Consider the following 17,650-nt stretch of genomic DNA (forward strand, 5'->3'; position numbering starts at 1 on the left):
AGTCTGTTTCCTATGTTCTTCAAAAATATTTCCCCGTTTGTTTGTGTTCAGTAGTTTTTAATTCGCATAACTTGGCTACCCTCACTTATATGACTGCAGGATCACCTTTTAATAAAATACTTTACTAATTCAGCAACATGTCAAAAAACATAGGGTGCGCGGCTTGTTCCTAAGACATTTACCATCCAAGCTTTAATTAGAATCCTACATTTGCTCCTCTGTCTCATCACTGCAAGCCATAGCAGAGTAGCATTCTGTCACCCCATTCCATTACTCGCCGTTAAATGAAAGTACCGTCGTACACTGCTTGAGATCACATGCACACGATTCGCATTGTTACACATTAGCTTTCGTGGAAATTGCAGTACTAATATCGATAGGTGTAAATGAAAAGACTTTTGTAGGCACACTCTGCAGCATTACGTATGATGGTTTGTGGAATGGGTGATCACGTAATGCACATAAAATGCTAGAATTATGATTTAATAAAAAATATCTTTATTTAAGATTCCTTACATAAATTTAATAAAGATGTTTGTTAATGAATACTTACTTTTTGGAAACTGGAAGTGCTGGGTGTAGAAATGTCTCTTTTTCCTTTTGCCGTCTTGTGTACCTATGAACAGAGAACACAGTAGCATTCGTCAGCGGGTTGGCTAGTTCATCCATGTGTGACACAGTAGGTTGACAATCACAGTCATATATTGTGTGCACCCTTGTCTCAGGTATTAAGGTCTATACAAAATTTTTGCTAATTTCATTTTCGAAATTCCGTTCTTAAGGTTCTTACATTAAACACACATTATACAAATTATCAAAATTGTAGGAACAAAGACATCCCACAAAACTTTGTTATTCAGATCATTCAGTTTGTTGTTCTGATTGCAATGAGCTAACTAGTTTCGTCAGAAATGATGGCCATCAGAAGTTACTGCAAGTATAGAATTTCATAAATCCTACCATAGGGAAAATCTTATGAGCTAATAAGTAAAATCGAAAGGAAAGACCAGTTTGAAATTAAGAGCTAATTTTCCTCTTTTCAATAACGTGTTTACATTAGCCATAATTTAATTAGTTCAGAAGACATTGTCAGTTAAAATTTTCTCCTGGTCCAAAGTTCCAGTTCCAACTATGGCCAAACGACTGTAAAATTTCGGACTCTGTTGATGTACTTTTGAAGCTTGGTTTTTCTGAATCTATAAACACCGATGTTAATAAGAAGAAATGGTCTTTAATTAAACACCACTACATTTTAAATAACTAAATTTTAACATACAAAATGGGTCCCATGGTCATAAACCCAGGATTCCCATTATGTGGGTAAAAAATTAGAACTGCATACTTTATTAGCTGCTGCTCATGAGAAATAATATGCAAACAAAATATAGTGAAAAAATTATTAGCCAATAAAAGATGAAATTTCCTACTTATATAACTTATAGACTTTTATAAATTAAAGAAGCTGAACAATATGCTAGAGTAAGGCTTTATAAGACCGAAGTTCACGCCATTACTTCAGATTTCACTGATGGTTTGTTGTTACCGGCTGCATACAGTGCTAATCTTGCCTCTGTATTTGTTAAGTTTATGCTTGGGACATATTTGTGCTAAAATTTAGATTTGTTTAACAAATACTGTGTGGATATACTTTATATGCAAGTGCTGTATCCGTTAAAACGTGTGTTTTCGGTTTAGCTGAGGAATGTTGGTGATTATAGTAACTGTTGTGTGTCATATTTACTAAATTGCGTGTGAAACAACTTTTGATCACTTCATCTGTACTGTGTGCTCTTTTACTTTCTGACGAGATAAGACGTATTAAGCTCCGCGTATTCCCATACTAACTATCTGTTCGCAAACATTAGAGACTGTAAGACAACTGCTCATCACCATTAGTACCATAAGAACTGACAGAAGATTGATAAACTTACAATTTTCGATTTAAACAGAAACTTATGGCTTAAGCTTAAGGATAGATCCTACATCAACAGTTGCAGATGGTGATTAAGCGAAACTGCGCAACTACCAAGAATACCTTCCTGTTCTGGCGCGGTGTACGAACTCACAACTGAATGAGTGGTGAGATAACATGTGGTGTTCGAAAGGGTGATGACATGCTTTAACATTTTGCAGCGTAAGGTTTCAGCAGATATTAGGAACAGTGAAGGGTTAGAATTGTGTAGGGCTCTAAATTGTCAGGGGTAGCGATTCGTAATCGGTGGTTTGTGCAATGAAGAGAAATATAAAAATAGTATCAGGGACATATCAGCTTCACAACTGCATTGTGAGTAGCTTTTGGGCAGCCAGCCGGGGTGCAACAGTAGTGGAGAAGAGTGGGACAAGATAACCTCAGTTGCTTACTGGTACCGGAACGGGATGCAACGCGAGAGATGTGGAGCAATAACACAGCAGAAGGGCACTGCCATTTTCTTTAGCTGTTACCCTATTAAGGTGGACAGTCTGGAGGTAAACATTACTGCAGCGTGTGATGGCAGACTGGAGCAGCAGTCGTAAACGAGAACTGAGTTCATCAGCAGTAATCAACGCCAGTAGCAGACGAGCAAAGGACTGAACGAAGGTAAAAGTTTTTATGATACAAAGTGATTTAAGAATATCTGGCAAAATGAGTAGTACAGAAAAGAGTGTTGTACTAGTCTACAATATTGAAACGTTAATGGATATGGTTTGTGATGTAGACTCGAATATGGAGGCTTGTAATGTTGAGCTAATCGATATTTGTAGTAAAATGGTGAAAACGTGCAACCAGAGTAATGTAGGTGTAAAACATTGTCAAGGAAGATTGGAGGCATCAGAAGCACATACAGAGCTGAGCGAACCCTGTACTATAAGCTAAGATGATTGGGTTAGTCAAGTAGTTGCAGACAGCAAAGTAGCGACTAATGATGGAGATGCTGTATATGAAGCTGAAGTAAATTGTGTGAACTTAACTGATGAGTTTTACTTATAAAATAGGCAATAGTGATGTTGAATGACTGGTACATAACGATTATAATAAGTTGGTAAGGCTCTGCAGTCTGGAGCCGAGTGACCGCTATGATCGCAGGTTCGAGTCCTGCCTCGGGCATGGATGTGTGTGATGTCCTTAGGTTAGTTAGGTTTAATTAGTTCTAAGTTCTAGGCGACTGATGACCTCAGAAGTTAAGTCGCATAGTGCTCAGAGCCATTTGAACCATTTAAGTTGGTAAGGAATGATGACGTAAATAAGTTGCCATTAACAGTAATTGTTATCATGAAAGCAGATAATATTTTAGTGAAAGATTTGTTTGTAAGAAGAGCAACGAAACCTATGGTGAAGATGCCAGTTGCAGTTATGTATGAATTATTAGAAAATGTGGATGAAATTGTCGGTTTGTGGGAAAAGATGAATAAAACATATATGCTAGGGATAGAATCTCAACTAAATGCGCATAACGAGAAAGGAAGAAGGAAAAAGGAAAAACTGTGTTAGATACATGTGTAGTCGGTGAAACTGAACGTAATTGTGCAAAACGCATTTTTAATAATTGGGTTATATTCAAGAAAAATGTATTTGTAAGAAGTGAAATGTTCAATGGTTTTGTTATATCTTGCAATGGAGCAAAAAGTGTTTTGGAAACGCGTGATATATATTCAAATGATTATGCGAAAAGAGTTGTGTGTGGTGCGAGTCAGAATAATCGTCAACTTGCAAGTAGGTAGGGTGTGCATTTCACTTTTATAGATACACCAATTGGTGTTTGGTACATTCACAGCTAGATGAAGCCATTTTTTTTTTTCGTGGTACGCTCTTCTCCTTATACTACTCTGTCTAGCTGATGAGTAAGCGCAATCAGTTGTCTTATACTGTCCACATGTAAATATATTGATGAATTGTACTTTTTAGGGCTGTTAACAGACTAAAGCATATGTTATTTCAGTGCCTGAATTATTATTTTTAGAAGTGATAAGGTGGAAGATTGCGTTCTGTAGAAAATGTTTATTCCGATTTTTTAAAATATGGCCCGCATCTCGTGGTCGTGCGGTAGCGTTCTCGCTTCCCACGCCCGGGTTCCCGGGTTCGATTCCCGGCGGGGTCAGAGATTTTCTCTGCCTCGTGATGGCTGGGTGTTGTGTGCTGTCCTTAGGTTAGTTAGGTTTAAGTAGTTCTAAGTTCTAGGGGACTTATGACCACAGCAGTTGAGTCCCATAGTGCTCAGAGCCATTTGAACCATTTTTTAAAATATGGTGCTGATTAAAATTTTGAGCGACAATAATAAAAGTGGACATTCAGCAGATATTGCTTATACGACTTCAGAGCTAAAATGAAACATATAATCAAAGAAGCAATCACATACACGATCTTGAAAACCATCAGTTTTGCAGACAGCTGTCCTATAATAAGTTATACATCATATGAAGGATTTAACCACAATTTTAAGTTGATAGAAAGCTTGTTAAAGTCAAGAGTGTGCTGTTTAAAAAGAAATATAATTGCTTGTTGAAATACGTGTTGTTTTGTAAAGTTCTTCATGAATAATGGTTTGCCTTTCAGGCATGAATATTATGGAGTAATATTATATGAATTGTGGATTATCAGCTGTGCAGCAAAGCTGCTTGTTTTTTAAGTAATGGTGTTTGTGAATTTTAACATTGGAGTGGTTTTCTCTTAAAATAATTTGATGATTAATGAAGGCAAAGCAGAGATTTAAATACTGATAATGAGAATTTTGATGATAATGATGATGCTAATGAATACAACGTCGGCGAATAATAAGAAATATTCTGAAATGAATTGACGTAATGGTTAAATAATATGTTAGAGACCATCTCATTACTGTATCTAAATTTACAGTATGAATGCACTTCCCTTTTTAAGTGTAGTTAAGGAAGATACGGAAAGAAGAATATTAATGGCACGACCAAGAACTGAATAAGTATAGTGGCAAGTTTTATTTAGGCGTATGGCTAGGGCCCCCAGTTCGGGCAGACCGTTCGCCGGGTGCCGGTCTTTCAATTTGACGCCACTTCGGTGACCTGCAGTCGATGAGGATGAAAGGATGATGATGAGGACAGCGCAACACCCAGTTCTTGGGCGGAGAAAATTCCCCGACCCAGCCTGGAATCGAACCCGGGGCCCGGAGTATTGACAATCCTTCACGTTGACCATTTTTTTTTTTTTGTGGAAGATGCAACAATCGTTATTGATCAAACTAACGGTACATATATTTACACAATGCAACAGTTCTTCATGGTAAAATTTAAACATGTACAATTGATTGTTAATTTAACAAATATATTAGAAAAAACATTAAATACAATAAAATATAACACATTCTGTCTTCTTCCCTTTTTTTGTCGATGCATGAGAACGTGAATAAGGGTGTTGCATCATTTGACGGGTAGGCATGGCACACCTCAACTTTGATGGGGATTAAGGAAGACACTGCGGAGATAACCGGCAAAAGTTTGTTGGTAAGATGGTTTTCGGGTGAGGGTGCTAAGCGCGGTAACAACTTTGTACCAGAAGTCGAGGACTGTACGCGGACTACTCTGAAAGAGGTATTCTAAAGCCTGTCCTCGAAACCAGATGAGTGTATGGTGTCTAGCAAGAGGGTAGTGAAAAGTCTGGGGGCAACAGCAAGAAATCTGGGGTTACCGTCGTTGGCGGGACACGGAGGTAAAAGCCCACGAATCATTGGACGAGGAGCCAAACGTTTCGTTTTAGGGCGCACGTAAGACGGTGCTCATCGGTGTCTTGGTGCTGACATTCAGGGCAGAGTGGGGAGGTGGCCAGTCCTATGCGATAAAGTCGACTATTAGTCGGGAATTTGCCATAGACTAAAACATACCAGAGTGCAGACACAGACGACGGTAGAAAGGGTGCATGCACACACCCCCAAACCGTTCTCCAGTTAATGTAAGGGTGCTGTAGCACCATGGGGTCGCAAGGGTTGGGCAGCATAAACAAACCATAATAGTCTTTTGTACGGGGAGGACGGGTGACTGGAAGATCGGCCCGAACGTAGCTGAGTTCTATGAAACAACTGGTGACATGGTCCAATAATGGAAAAATAGGTGCCACATTGATCGGTGGATCGAGAGAAGCTGATCAGAGGATAGCCCCCGCCAGTGCCGCAACATAGTATGGACAAAGAGTGCAGAAGATCATGCCCGCACGTTGACGAGTCCGAGGCCACCTTTTGCAGGAGGCAGTGTTAGAGTGTTGTGGCGAACCTTGAAAAGTGCCCCTTCTGACACGAAATATCTAAAGGCTGATTGGATGCGACAGCCAAGGAGTAACGGCATTGGGAGGATCTGGGCAACGTGTACCAGTTTAGGGGCGACGTACATGTTGATATAGGACACACGTTGGAGTTGTCTTAAGTTACGGTGCACTTGACCGTGGACATGGTGCCGAATCGACTGCAAAAGCCGCAGGTAAGCGAGGGCCACTGTGCCGTGTGTGGAGCTCGTAAATTCGATACCCAAGTAACGAAGGGTGGTACTGACTGGGAGTGGGGTCGGCACCATAACCGGGAGGTCGCGCCCAATGTGCATCATAAACGATTTGCAGACATTAAGAATGCTACCCGAAAGACATCCATACTGGTGGATTCATTGGATGGCGTCACAGAGTTCCGTGGAGGAAAAATGGTTCTGAGCACTATGGGACTCAACTTCTGAGGTCATTAGTCCCCTAGGACTTAGAGCTAGTTAAACCTAACTAACCTAAGGACATCACACACACATCCATGCCCGAGGCAGGATTCGAACCTGCGACCGTAGCGGTCCCGCGGTTCCAGACTGCAGCGCCTAGAACCGCACGGCCACTTCGGCCGGCTCCTTGGAGGAGCAGGTGAGAAAGAGGAGATCGTCAGCATAAGCTCTGCAGTTAAACGTGCAGTTACAGTAAAGTGAGACCCAGCAGTCTACAGGTAAGACCAGTTATGAGGGGCTCAAGTGCGATGGCATATAGTAAGGTAGACACAAGGCATCCGTGACGCACAGAGCGGCGTATAGGAATGGGTCCTACAAGCCTCCCATTGACTTGTACCATCGAGACCGCGGGAAGTAGTAACCGACGAATGGCATCGAGAAGGAGTAATGGGAACACCATACGTGTCGCCTCCATGAGGAGGAATGGGTATCGAAAGCGATCAAATGCATTTGTGAAATTGATGGATACCAGTCCTGCACGAAGGCGACGAACTGCCGCCAGCGCGATGGGGTCACGGCATTCTCCTAGGGCTGTTTGTAAGGTGGCCCCACAGCCACGTGCAATCTGCTCTAGTGAAAGGACCGTAAGTAACACGGTGCGTATGCGCGCTGCTAAGAGGCGTGCATAGATTTTATAGTCTGCATTCATTAGTGAAAGGGGGCGATATGCAGAGATATGAGACCCTCCCTTCGGCTTAGGCACAGGTAGAAGAATGCCAGTGACGAATTCAGGTGGAACTGGGAAGGACAGAGTAAAGAGTTCCTGAATCATTTCCGTCCAGCGAGGAAGCATTAAGGTGGTGGACGCCCTGTAAAACTCCACGGGGAGACCATCCGGTTCTGGCCATTAGTTCTTCGCCCCCTTGTTGATCTAATCCATCACCTCTTCTGCGGTGATTGCCGACATCATGGATGTTGACTCCGCTACGGTGAGGATCCGATGAGGGGAAGGATGGACATAATCAGGAATTGGTGTTGCCGTCGGTTCGTCGTCATAAAACTGCAGATAATGTTCAGCAAAGGCAGACACCACTGCCACCTGTGTTGTGTGGTGAACACCGTCGGAAGTCGTGATGTTGGGGACGAAAAGTCGACGCCAACGACGATGGTCGGATGCGGCATGGATTGTGGATGGCGTTTCGTCGTGGAGGAGGTCCTGTCGTCGGGAACGCACCACGACACCATTCAGTCGTTCACGTTGGAGAGAGAGAGGAGACGAGCTTTAGTACGCTGTCGTTTCCTATGGGTTTCAGGTGCTGGAGGGAGCGCATCGAGCTCACGGAGGACGGCGTGGTTGAAATTTGTGGTGTCGCGATGCCATGCTCTTGCTTCCTTGCCACATTTGATGAAGACCTTTCTGATCGCAGGTTTGGCACATTTCAGCCACCAATGGAACATGGATGTGTACTGCGGGAGGCGTCCTTCGCAAGACGCCCATGCAGTGGCAATATATCGTCGGCGGTGTGGATAATTAAGGAGGGAGGCATTAAGCTTCCAGTAACCTCTGCTTCGCCATACTGACTGAGGTGGTAAAGCCAGGGAGCAAATGACGGCGCAATGGTCCGAAAATGCGAGGGGCCATCGTTCTTCTTGGGAGACTTCGTTGCTTAGGTGGGTAGAGACATAAAACCGGTCCAGTCTGCTCGCAGAATGTGCTGTATAATGGGTAAATCCGGGGGTATTGCCATGAATTTTCCCCAAACGTCCACTACATGAAAGTCTTCGATTAAGGTGAGCAACGCCGGGCATGGCGAATAACCAGGCATTTAGTCCTGCGGATGGAGGACGCAGTTGAAATAGCCTCCCATGATAACGCGATCATAGCGCCCAGAAAACAGGGGTGCCACGTCAAGTCCGAAGATGATGATGATGATTATTAGTGTTTTAGGGCGCACAACAGCGAGGTTATCAGCGCCCGGTCAAGTCCGAAAAAAGTGGACCGCTGCTGACGGTTCGTGGAGCCAGACGGAGCGTAGATATTGATGACGCGCGTGACGAAGATGACAGCCATGCCTCTACCAGAGGAATTGTCGTGTCGCCGGACGGAGTGGCCGACCGGTTCTAGGCGCTAGAGTCTGGAACCGCGTGACCGTTACGGTCGCAGGTTCGAATTCTGCTTCGGGCATGGATGTGTGTGATGTCCTTAGGTTAGTTAGGTTTAAGTAGTTCTAAGATCTAGTGGACTGACGACCTCAGATGTTAAGTTGGGTTGGGGTTGTTTGGGAAAGGAGACCAGACAGCGAGGTCATCGGTCTCATCGGATTGGGGAAGGATGGGGAAGGAAGTCGGCCGTGCCCTTTCAGAGGAACCATCCCGGCATTTGTCTGGAGTGATTTAGGGAAATCACGGAAAACCTAAATCAGGATGGCCGGACGCGGGATTGAACCGTTGTCCTCCGGAATGCGAGATGTTAAGTCCCATAGTGCTCAGAGACATTTGAATCCTTTAATTGTCGTGTCCGTGTGTGGGATTCCTTCGCGTATGTAGAAAGCCACTCCACGTCCTGATTGATCACATGTGGATGCGTATGAGTCGTAGCTGTAGACCGGTGGTAGTGCGGCAACGCGAACTTCCTGAAGAAGGGCAACGTCGACGTCAGAGGCTCGAAGTACGTCACATAGGAGCTGCAGCTTGGGTGCAGTGCCTATCATGTTGATATTCAGTGTGGCGAACGGTACGTTTGTTTCAGTGGCGGTGGACGCGCATATACCATCACCAAGGCGAGTATGAGGAGAGCACCGACGGGAAGTCCCGTCCCATCTGCTGCAGTGCCTCACTTTTGATGTTAACAGACAGCTTCGACCGTGGGAGGCAACTCATCCGGAGGAGGGGCGTACCTTCCTCAACGACGTCGGCCCACGCTCCTGCGCCGTGGGTCTGTCCAATGCCCATGGAAATTGCATCGTGGTGAGAGAGATGTGGAGCTGTCGGCGGGGAGACAGGCGTCTCAACCTGCGCACCGATCGTTTCATTGCGCGTGGCGACCTCTATGGTGGTACCGTCCTGCGAAACGTCTTGTTCATCCTGAAAGGTGTCCGCCGACCTCTGCGTGGAAATGTCGGCTGGTTGGGTGTCGTCTTCGTCGCCTTGGGTGGCGATGTTTTGAGAGCCCGTGGGTGAACGGCGGCGGCGTTTGCGCCTACGTGGCGACCGTTGTTTGCGCACGTGTTCCACGGTGTCGGACGACGGCAAGGAGGAGCGTCGACCTGGTTCGGAGGCGTCGGTGGGTACAATGAAATTGTCAAACAGGTGTAGTGAAGAAGTACTGTTCTCCTCAGCGTCCGGTTCGGGAGCCTGTTCGGCGGCAAGGTTGTCAGGTGGGACGTCTGCACCGTCCGTAGGTGAATGGGATGGTGGGACGTCTGCACCGTCCGTAGGTGAATCGGACGGTGGGACGTGCCGATCGGAGGGACTGGGCGATGGGCTGGACGAAACTGTAGACGTGGCAAGAGCCGCAGGGTAAGTGACCGGTAGGGCGGTCATCGTGGGTGTGACGGACGCTTCCGACAACGGGAGCTGCACGACACGTCGTTGAATGCATTAAGACCGTAGGTGACCTTCTTGCTCGCAACCGGAACAGGTCCGAGGTTGGCCGTCGTACATTATAATGGCACGGCAGCCTCCGATACGTAGATAGGAATGCACGTGTTTCTGCAACTCGATGCGGACCTGTCTGATACCATTTAAAACGGGATAGGTTTGAAATTGTACCCATTGTTCGGCGACATGTAGAAGGTTGCCATAGGGGCGGAGCGCCACGATGACGACGTCTGCAGGTAGTTCGAACGGCAGTTCGAAGATCCTTATCGTTCGTGTGCCGAGACCTGCGTGATCGACGGTAACGGGTCCGACGTTGCCGTCGGAATGACAGAAGGGCAGATCACGTTTTGCCTCTTGAAGCACCTTGTCGCACGCCGCGTCGTTGATCATTTTGACGTATACGGTACTGCTAATTATGGACAAGTGGATACCAATTAGATCCGTTGGTGGTATTTTAACTTCGTCGCGAAGAAATCGTTCTACCTCCAGGGCCTTGGGTCGGGCGAAGTCTGAACACAAGTGGAAACGTAATGTCTTCTTCCGCTAGTTGTACGCCATGGTGGTCTAGAGGGAAAACGGCACTTACAGCGGCCGAAGTAAACAGTAAAAATTCTAAGAATATAAAATGAAAAATTTAATATTTGCAGCTAATAATGTCTCATACTTTTGTAATTTTCAGAGAATATATGTATTCGTATCTCCCTTTACCATGTCAGTCTTTAGTAACAATTTTTCTGCACTAGTAATTCTGAACAGTGATGAAGTATAATAATGAATCTGAAATAACTGACTTTACGGTAAAAGTAAACCCTATAAAGAAGAGCAACAGTGACAGTAAAATTTGAAAGCCGCCATTTTTGTCATCTTGTTGAAAGACTGTTTGTCTCAGTGGCAGCTACCATCCCATCTGTATGATACATCATCTTAGAATGACATATTCGTCCACCATAATAAATTTGATTGTTTTATGGTTAGTATTAGATACGATGTTTATGTTCAATATGTACTTGTATTTTGTGCAGGCAAGACTATTTACTCACATCAAAAAAAGATTTGCATCATTTCGGTTCCGAGAGTTACGGAACCTGCACAGAAAATTGGAATAGAGGTCAACGTAAACATCATTTACGTCCTTTTTATTGCTAATGAAAACCACATATTGCATGTTGTACCACCGTGCAGCGAGACCTTCACAGGTGGCGGTCAAGACTGGTGTACACACCGGTACCTCTAGTATCCAGTAGCACATCCTCTTGCATTGATGCATGCTTGTATTAGTCGTGGCATACTGTCCACAAGTTCATCAAGGCACTGTTGGTCCAGACTGTCCCACTCCTCAACGGCGATTCGGCGTACATCCCTCAGAGTGGTTGGTGGGTCACGTCATCCATAAACAGCCCTTTTCAACCTATCCCAGGCATGTTCGATAGGGTTCATGTCTGGAGAACATGCTGGCCACTCTAATCGAGCGATGTCGTTATCCTGAAGGAGGTCATTCACAAGATGTGCACGATGGGGGCGCGAATTGTCGTCCATGAAGACGAATGCCTCGCCAATATGTTGCCGATATGGTTGCACAATCGGTCGGAGGATGGTATTCACGTATCGTACAAGCGTTACGGCGTCTTATATGACCACCAGCGACGTACGCCGGGACCACATAATTCCACCCCAAAACAGCAGGGAACCTCCACCTTGCTGCACTCGCTGAACAGTGTGTCTAAGGCGTTCTTGCTGACCGGGGTTGCGTCCAAACACATCTCCGACGATTGTCTGGTTGAAGGCATATGCGACACTCATAGGTGAAGAGAACGTGATGCCAATCCTGAGCGGTCCATTCGGCATGTTGTAGGGCCCATCTGTACCGCGCCGTGCCGTGGTTGCAAAGATGGACCTCGCCATGGATGTCGGGAGTGAAGTTGCGCATCATGCAGCCTATTGCGCACAGTTTTCGTCGTAACACGACTTCCTGTGGCTGCACGAAAAGCATTATTCAACATGGTGGCGTTGCTGTCAGGGTTCCTCCGAGCCATAATCCGTAGGCAGCGGTCATCCACTGCAGTAGTAGCACTTGGGCGGCCTGAGCGAGGCATGTCATCGACAGTTCCTGTCCCTCTGTGTCTCCTCCATGTCCGAACAACATCGCTTTGGTTCACTCTGAGACGCCTGGACACTTCCCTTGTTGAGAGCCCTCCCTGGCAGAAAGTGACAATACGGACGCCATCGAACTGGGGTATTAACCGTCGAGGCATAGTTGAACTACAGACAACACGAACCCTGTATCTCCTTCCTGGTGGAATGACTGTAGGACCCCCTCCGTATAATAGGCGCTGCTCATACATGGTTGTTTACACCTTTGGGTGGGTTTAGTTTAATCTATGAACAGTCAAAGGGACTGTGTCTGTGATACAATATCCACAGTGAACGTTTGTCCTCAGGTGCTCTGGGAGCCAGGGTGATGAAAAACTTTTTTTGATATGTGTATTTTTCATGTGTTTCTGATGATTGTTTTGGTTGCATGGTATTGTGTAATAAGAAGACAGTGCAAAAAAAAGCATAGTGTAAATGGACAACATAGTAGTGACATTTTTCTTTTCTTTTGATAACATAATTAAAATATATGAAATAATGATAGTATAAGTACTTTTATGTGATAGCTCGTAATATGCACGTTCAAGTAAAGCTACATGATCTGTTATTGAAAACTTATTACCGAAACACTAAAAGAGAACTGTTCGTGGACATTCCTGCTGAGCGAAAATCTAATGGATGCTAAAACAATTCTTTGTAGCGTAATGTTATGCACTTAGAAAAGAAAGAATACCAGAATGTTACTATAAAATACTAAAAACAAAAATTTTAAAATCAAAGCTGGCTGAATGACTGCCCAGCCCGTAAAACTTTGGATGAAGATAACGCAGTGACAGGGTTGCTTAGAATTATAAGAAATGATCTATACTTTTAATTGAGACAAAAGGATATGGTACTTGGTTGGAAGTATGAGTAAAACTAAAAAAGAATCTGTTTACAACCCTTAGAGTTAGTATGAAAATACATTTATTTGTATCCATATTGTTTTGTTCACATATGTATATATGAATATATAATAGAGGATTTCATTTTTAGGATTATTCAGACTAAGAACAGATGAGGAAAACTTGTATGTTTTTCATGTGACCACAAGCTGATACGGTTGCTTTGGACTACGGCTCCGGAGTGTTGTGAGTGCTGTGAAGGGTGCACAATTGTGGCCTACAGCGGAATTATCACATTAAAAATTTAAAAAAATAATTTTATAATTGTTTTACCTTTGCATTATGGAAAATTCTTGCTTATATGTGGAAACAAAATGTATGGTGAATCGTGTAAAAAGTATTCATGATAAGAACGTTATTTTGAAATAAGATGAGAAGGACCTCAAGGGACTTAGCAACATAATCAAAACCATTCATAGTCGCAATGGGACGGTACAAATTTTGGGTTGATATTCAAAAATTTCTGTGTGTGACTATCTCTCTTTTTGCTATGAAATTAGCCAAGCTTCTGTTTGATGGCATAGTCTGTATATGATCACCTGATCAGAACAGTAAAAAGCAGCCATTTGGCCAATGGAGACCTCCTAAGAAACGCATATAGAAATCTATTTGTGGTGTGTGGAGGAATACAGTCTGATGGTTCATCCAGGCAGTCTAATCGTCTTTCAGGTGTTCTTAAACATCTTGTCCACCACATGAAAGACTCGGGAGAAACCTAACAACCACTGATAAATTGCATACCAGTGTCTCACTTGCCAGAATTCCGATCGACTTGAAGCTGACTTTAGTGAAAATATTACGTAAAAATTAAAGTGAAATAGTGTGTTGAGTTCAAGTTCGCTTGCTTTTACAAGACAAATGTATATGGTGTTTTACATTCAGGGGAAGTTTCACTGTTCAGTTCTGATATGAACAATGCAAAGTGATGGCAACATGCGCTAAGATACACATGGGTGTAAAAGAAGTAAAGGAGTCATTTCTAAGATATTTTTGGCAAACTGGGAAGAAATACGTTAATGGGAGATATGTTACAAGTTACTGAACAGGATGGTCTGGATAACAACAGTGTGCCCAGGACAAAGGTACGGCAATGTTCATATGATGTCTGGAATGAATTCTGCTGTTCAAGAAAGATTTTGTAAACTTAATCCCAAGGCGTTTGTAACGGAACTGAAATGATGGTGGACTGACAGTAATTTGGAGCCCGCGCGTCGGAAACGGGCGCGCTGGTGTGAGACTGCCAGGGAGTGCACCCTGATGCCATCTATTGGCGAAACTGGGAATTAGCGCTGCCTCTCAGACAATGCAATAAGCTCTCGGAGTCAAATGTATTCTTTTTCTTGATAATTATAAGCTATTACTGTATGATTTAATGTTATAAAGCGCTGGTAGTAAATTATTATGACTGGTATGAACTCCAGGGTAATAAATATAAATATTCTTAAATACTAAATGATTTCGGTGAAAAAGTGGTAGGGGAACGCCCCCACTCTTGGTGATACGAGCGTAGCTAGAGGTAGCTGGAGACACAGGGACTGAACAATGGAATGGCCTGGGGAGTGTTGACGTGAGCGGACGTGCATAACTGTGCTCACGCACAAGTGACTGTGCAACAGCGAAAAGGAGAATATCGTCGCCGTTTGTGGAGTAGAACGCGACGAATGGTTGTCGAAGCCGTCTCTATGCCACTGGGGCGGATTGTAAGAGTTCCTGCGCCCAGATTTTATGGCGGACGCGCAGTAGCTTATACGAGTGCTACAGCTCGTAGTTCCAGCCGCCATTAAGGGCACGAGGCGTGAAGGGGAAGAGCTGCGTTAGCCACATGCATCTCACCACCAGCACCGACACGTCTACCCAAGGCAAGACTGCTTGAAATTGTTAAGTCGAACTTTGTATACATGCAAAAGGAGAATACCAGTTTTCTTTTGTGCAAGTGCAGAGGACAGAATATAGTAATGAGTAAAATTACGACGCATGTTGTTCATTGTAAAGTGTAGTAACCTGAAACATAGTGTAGTGAAATCAGACTGAGGCCACCATCGCCTCTTTCATTTACAATTCTTTTGGTTGTAGAATACTTTAGCGTTTAAGAATGTAGAAAAGAGCAATGGTCACACCAGAATGAGTCGCCTATTTATAGTTACTTAAATTTTTCTGAGTAACCTTTCAAGTAAAGTCACTTAACTAATTCTATAGCAATTGTCCAAAGAGTAATATCCCAAAATCATTAAATAAGTTGAAGGGTAGAAGTTTGTTAACCTAAGTTGCTTAAATTGTCTTGGTGGTAATTACCAAGCCAACTCACAGAAATTGAGAGAGTATTTGCTTTGTAGAATCACCTAGAATGATCAGAAATAGTAATATTCAGAATTAAGTTTAAAATTCAACTCAAGCCGTTTCACTTTGAAACGAGCCAAAAAATTGATTTATTCTTTTGCTCCTTCAGAGCTGGCGACCGTAGTTATAAGTATTTTCAGGAGGATTCGACGGTAAGTCTGCTGCTCTCGTCGTGCTGATAGGATTATCTACTGCTGCTAGCAGTGGTGATTGGATACATAAGCTCACTACCAAGTTAAGTGGGTCAGGTAGGCAGTGTTACCGTGTGAACTGTAGGGCACTGTCGGCCGTGGATCGAACCCGTTCAATCATCACAGCTCTTTGAGAAATAGTCCGGTTAGGAGTGTACTAATCCAATAGGTAAATACTGGCGAGTAACGGCAAAAAATGTATACGCAAGTGAATTTAGCAAGGTCCATGTAGCACCTAGTTAATGTGGTGTAATGGCGAGGGTAGGAGTGGAGTAAAAGTGAGCTGAGCTTGTGGCAGCTGTGCTGTCTTCAAAGATTAATAACGCCAGAATTCACTACTAACTCTTACCATTAGGGCTGAGCTATTTACGGTTAAAATACGTAGCAGTAAGCGCAAAGGCGTGACAGCTACAAGTCCGTATTGGCTTTATACATACGGAAGTAGGAAGCGGGTCATTCTGTAAGTGGAGGGGTTAAAACAACGGAGTCACTTGAGAACATACCCCATTTACTGATGGAAAGATTCGGCGGTTTGGTCGCATGTGGCGACCGTGACAGGACTTACCAAGTTTGTAGAATAATGGCTGCAATAAAAGTGTTTTATATAAACTTGTAGTTTCAAGAAAATTTTAAATTTAAAATTCTGTTGTAGACAAATATACCACAATTGCTAAGTTCAAGACGACAACCTGCAAAGCAGCAAAAGGAAGTCCAATAGTAGAAGTTAAACAAGTAATACTTGGTTTAATAAACATTTCTATTAGGCACGAAATACAGCAGCTTAAGATGGAGTCGAATAGTAACAAGCAAGACGAAAACATTACAAGGTCACACCCAGAATTAGGGACCATAGATACTGTTGTAGGGTTGGAAAATCCTATAGATGAATCCACACCCACAAAACAGGAGGAACGGGAAGTGAAACCAAAGGTAGTGAAAAGTGAACCCAATGTATCTGTGGATGCAAGTCACAAGGGAGAGGATATGGAATTAACAAGTTTGTTTAATAGTATGATGGCGCAAATTCGAGAAGGGAATGCTAGTTTGAAAGCAGAAATGGCTAGTCATATATCCCAACTAGATGAAAACCTATCTGGTAAAATAAAAGCCAATTTAGATATTTTGAATACGCAAAGCCAACGTATCACAGAGGTAAACAAATCAGTAAATAGCATTAGGGCTGAAATAACAAATGTTCAGAGAAAAGTCACAGAAATAGAGAAAAGATTTGATACCGAAATTCAGAAAATAGAGAAATCAGTGGAACCTTTGATTAGTGAAAAATTAGAACCGATAATTGAAAGTAAATTACAGGTGATAGTACCAGTTGTAAAGAAAGAGACTGTTAAAGAAACGGCAGCTGATATTGAAACACTGCACAATACCATGTTGAGTTTTGATGCATGTGTGCAGGAGCAGGAAAATACATTGCGTAATGAGATAAAATTGTTAAGTCAGCAAGTTCAGAATCAGACGTTTCTTAACTGTAGTGGTATCCCATTGGGAACGCAAAAATCGGAAATACTGAGTAGGGAGGAAAAATACGATCCTCAAAAGAAACAAGGTGGATGGCATCCAATGGATTTTATAAAAAATTGTGAACGTGTCTTACCAACAGACATGTCGGATAAAGAAAAAATTAATTTAGTAATAGACGCTTTAGCAGGTCATGCTAAACGTTGGGGATTGAATTTGGATATCGACAATTTGAAGTTTACAGACTTCAAAGAAAAGTTCCTTGAGGAATTCTGGGGCACACAACAGAGAGATAGGTTGTGGAGAGAATTCGTTGTCGCCAGAATGCCAGAACATGGGCGTGGGCTCATGAAAGAATACTGTGAAGGATGGTTC

The 17,650-nt window shown here is 43.4% G+C and overlaps 1 protein-coding gene across 1 annotated transcript in view; it reads right to left on the minus strand.

Annotated features, from left to right (window-relative positions):
* The window catches only part of LOC126470735 (uncharacterized), an 803,331-nt gene that overhangs the window by 319,138 nt on the left and 466,543 nt on the right, over positions 1-17,650 (minus strand). Inside the window, exon 5 of the mRNA XM_050098738.1 lies at positions 554-616. Within this exon, the coding sequence (XP_049954695.1) occupies positions 554-616 (63 nt within the window). The remainder of the gene's footprint in view (positions 1-553; positions 617-17,650) is intronic.

This window comes from Schistocerca serialis, chromosome 3 (assembly GCF_023864345.2).
Source record: "Schistocerca serialis cubense isolate TAMUIC-IGC-003099 chromosome 3, iqSchSeri2.2, whole genome shotgun sequence".
Lineage (NCBI taxonomy): Eukaryota > Metazoa > Arthropoda > Insecta > Orthoptera > Acrididae > Schistocerca > Schistocerca serialis.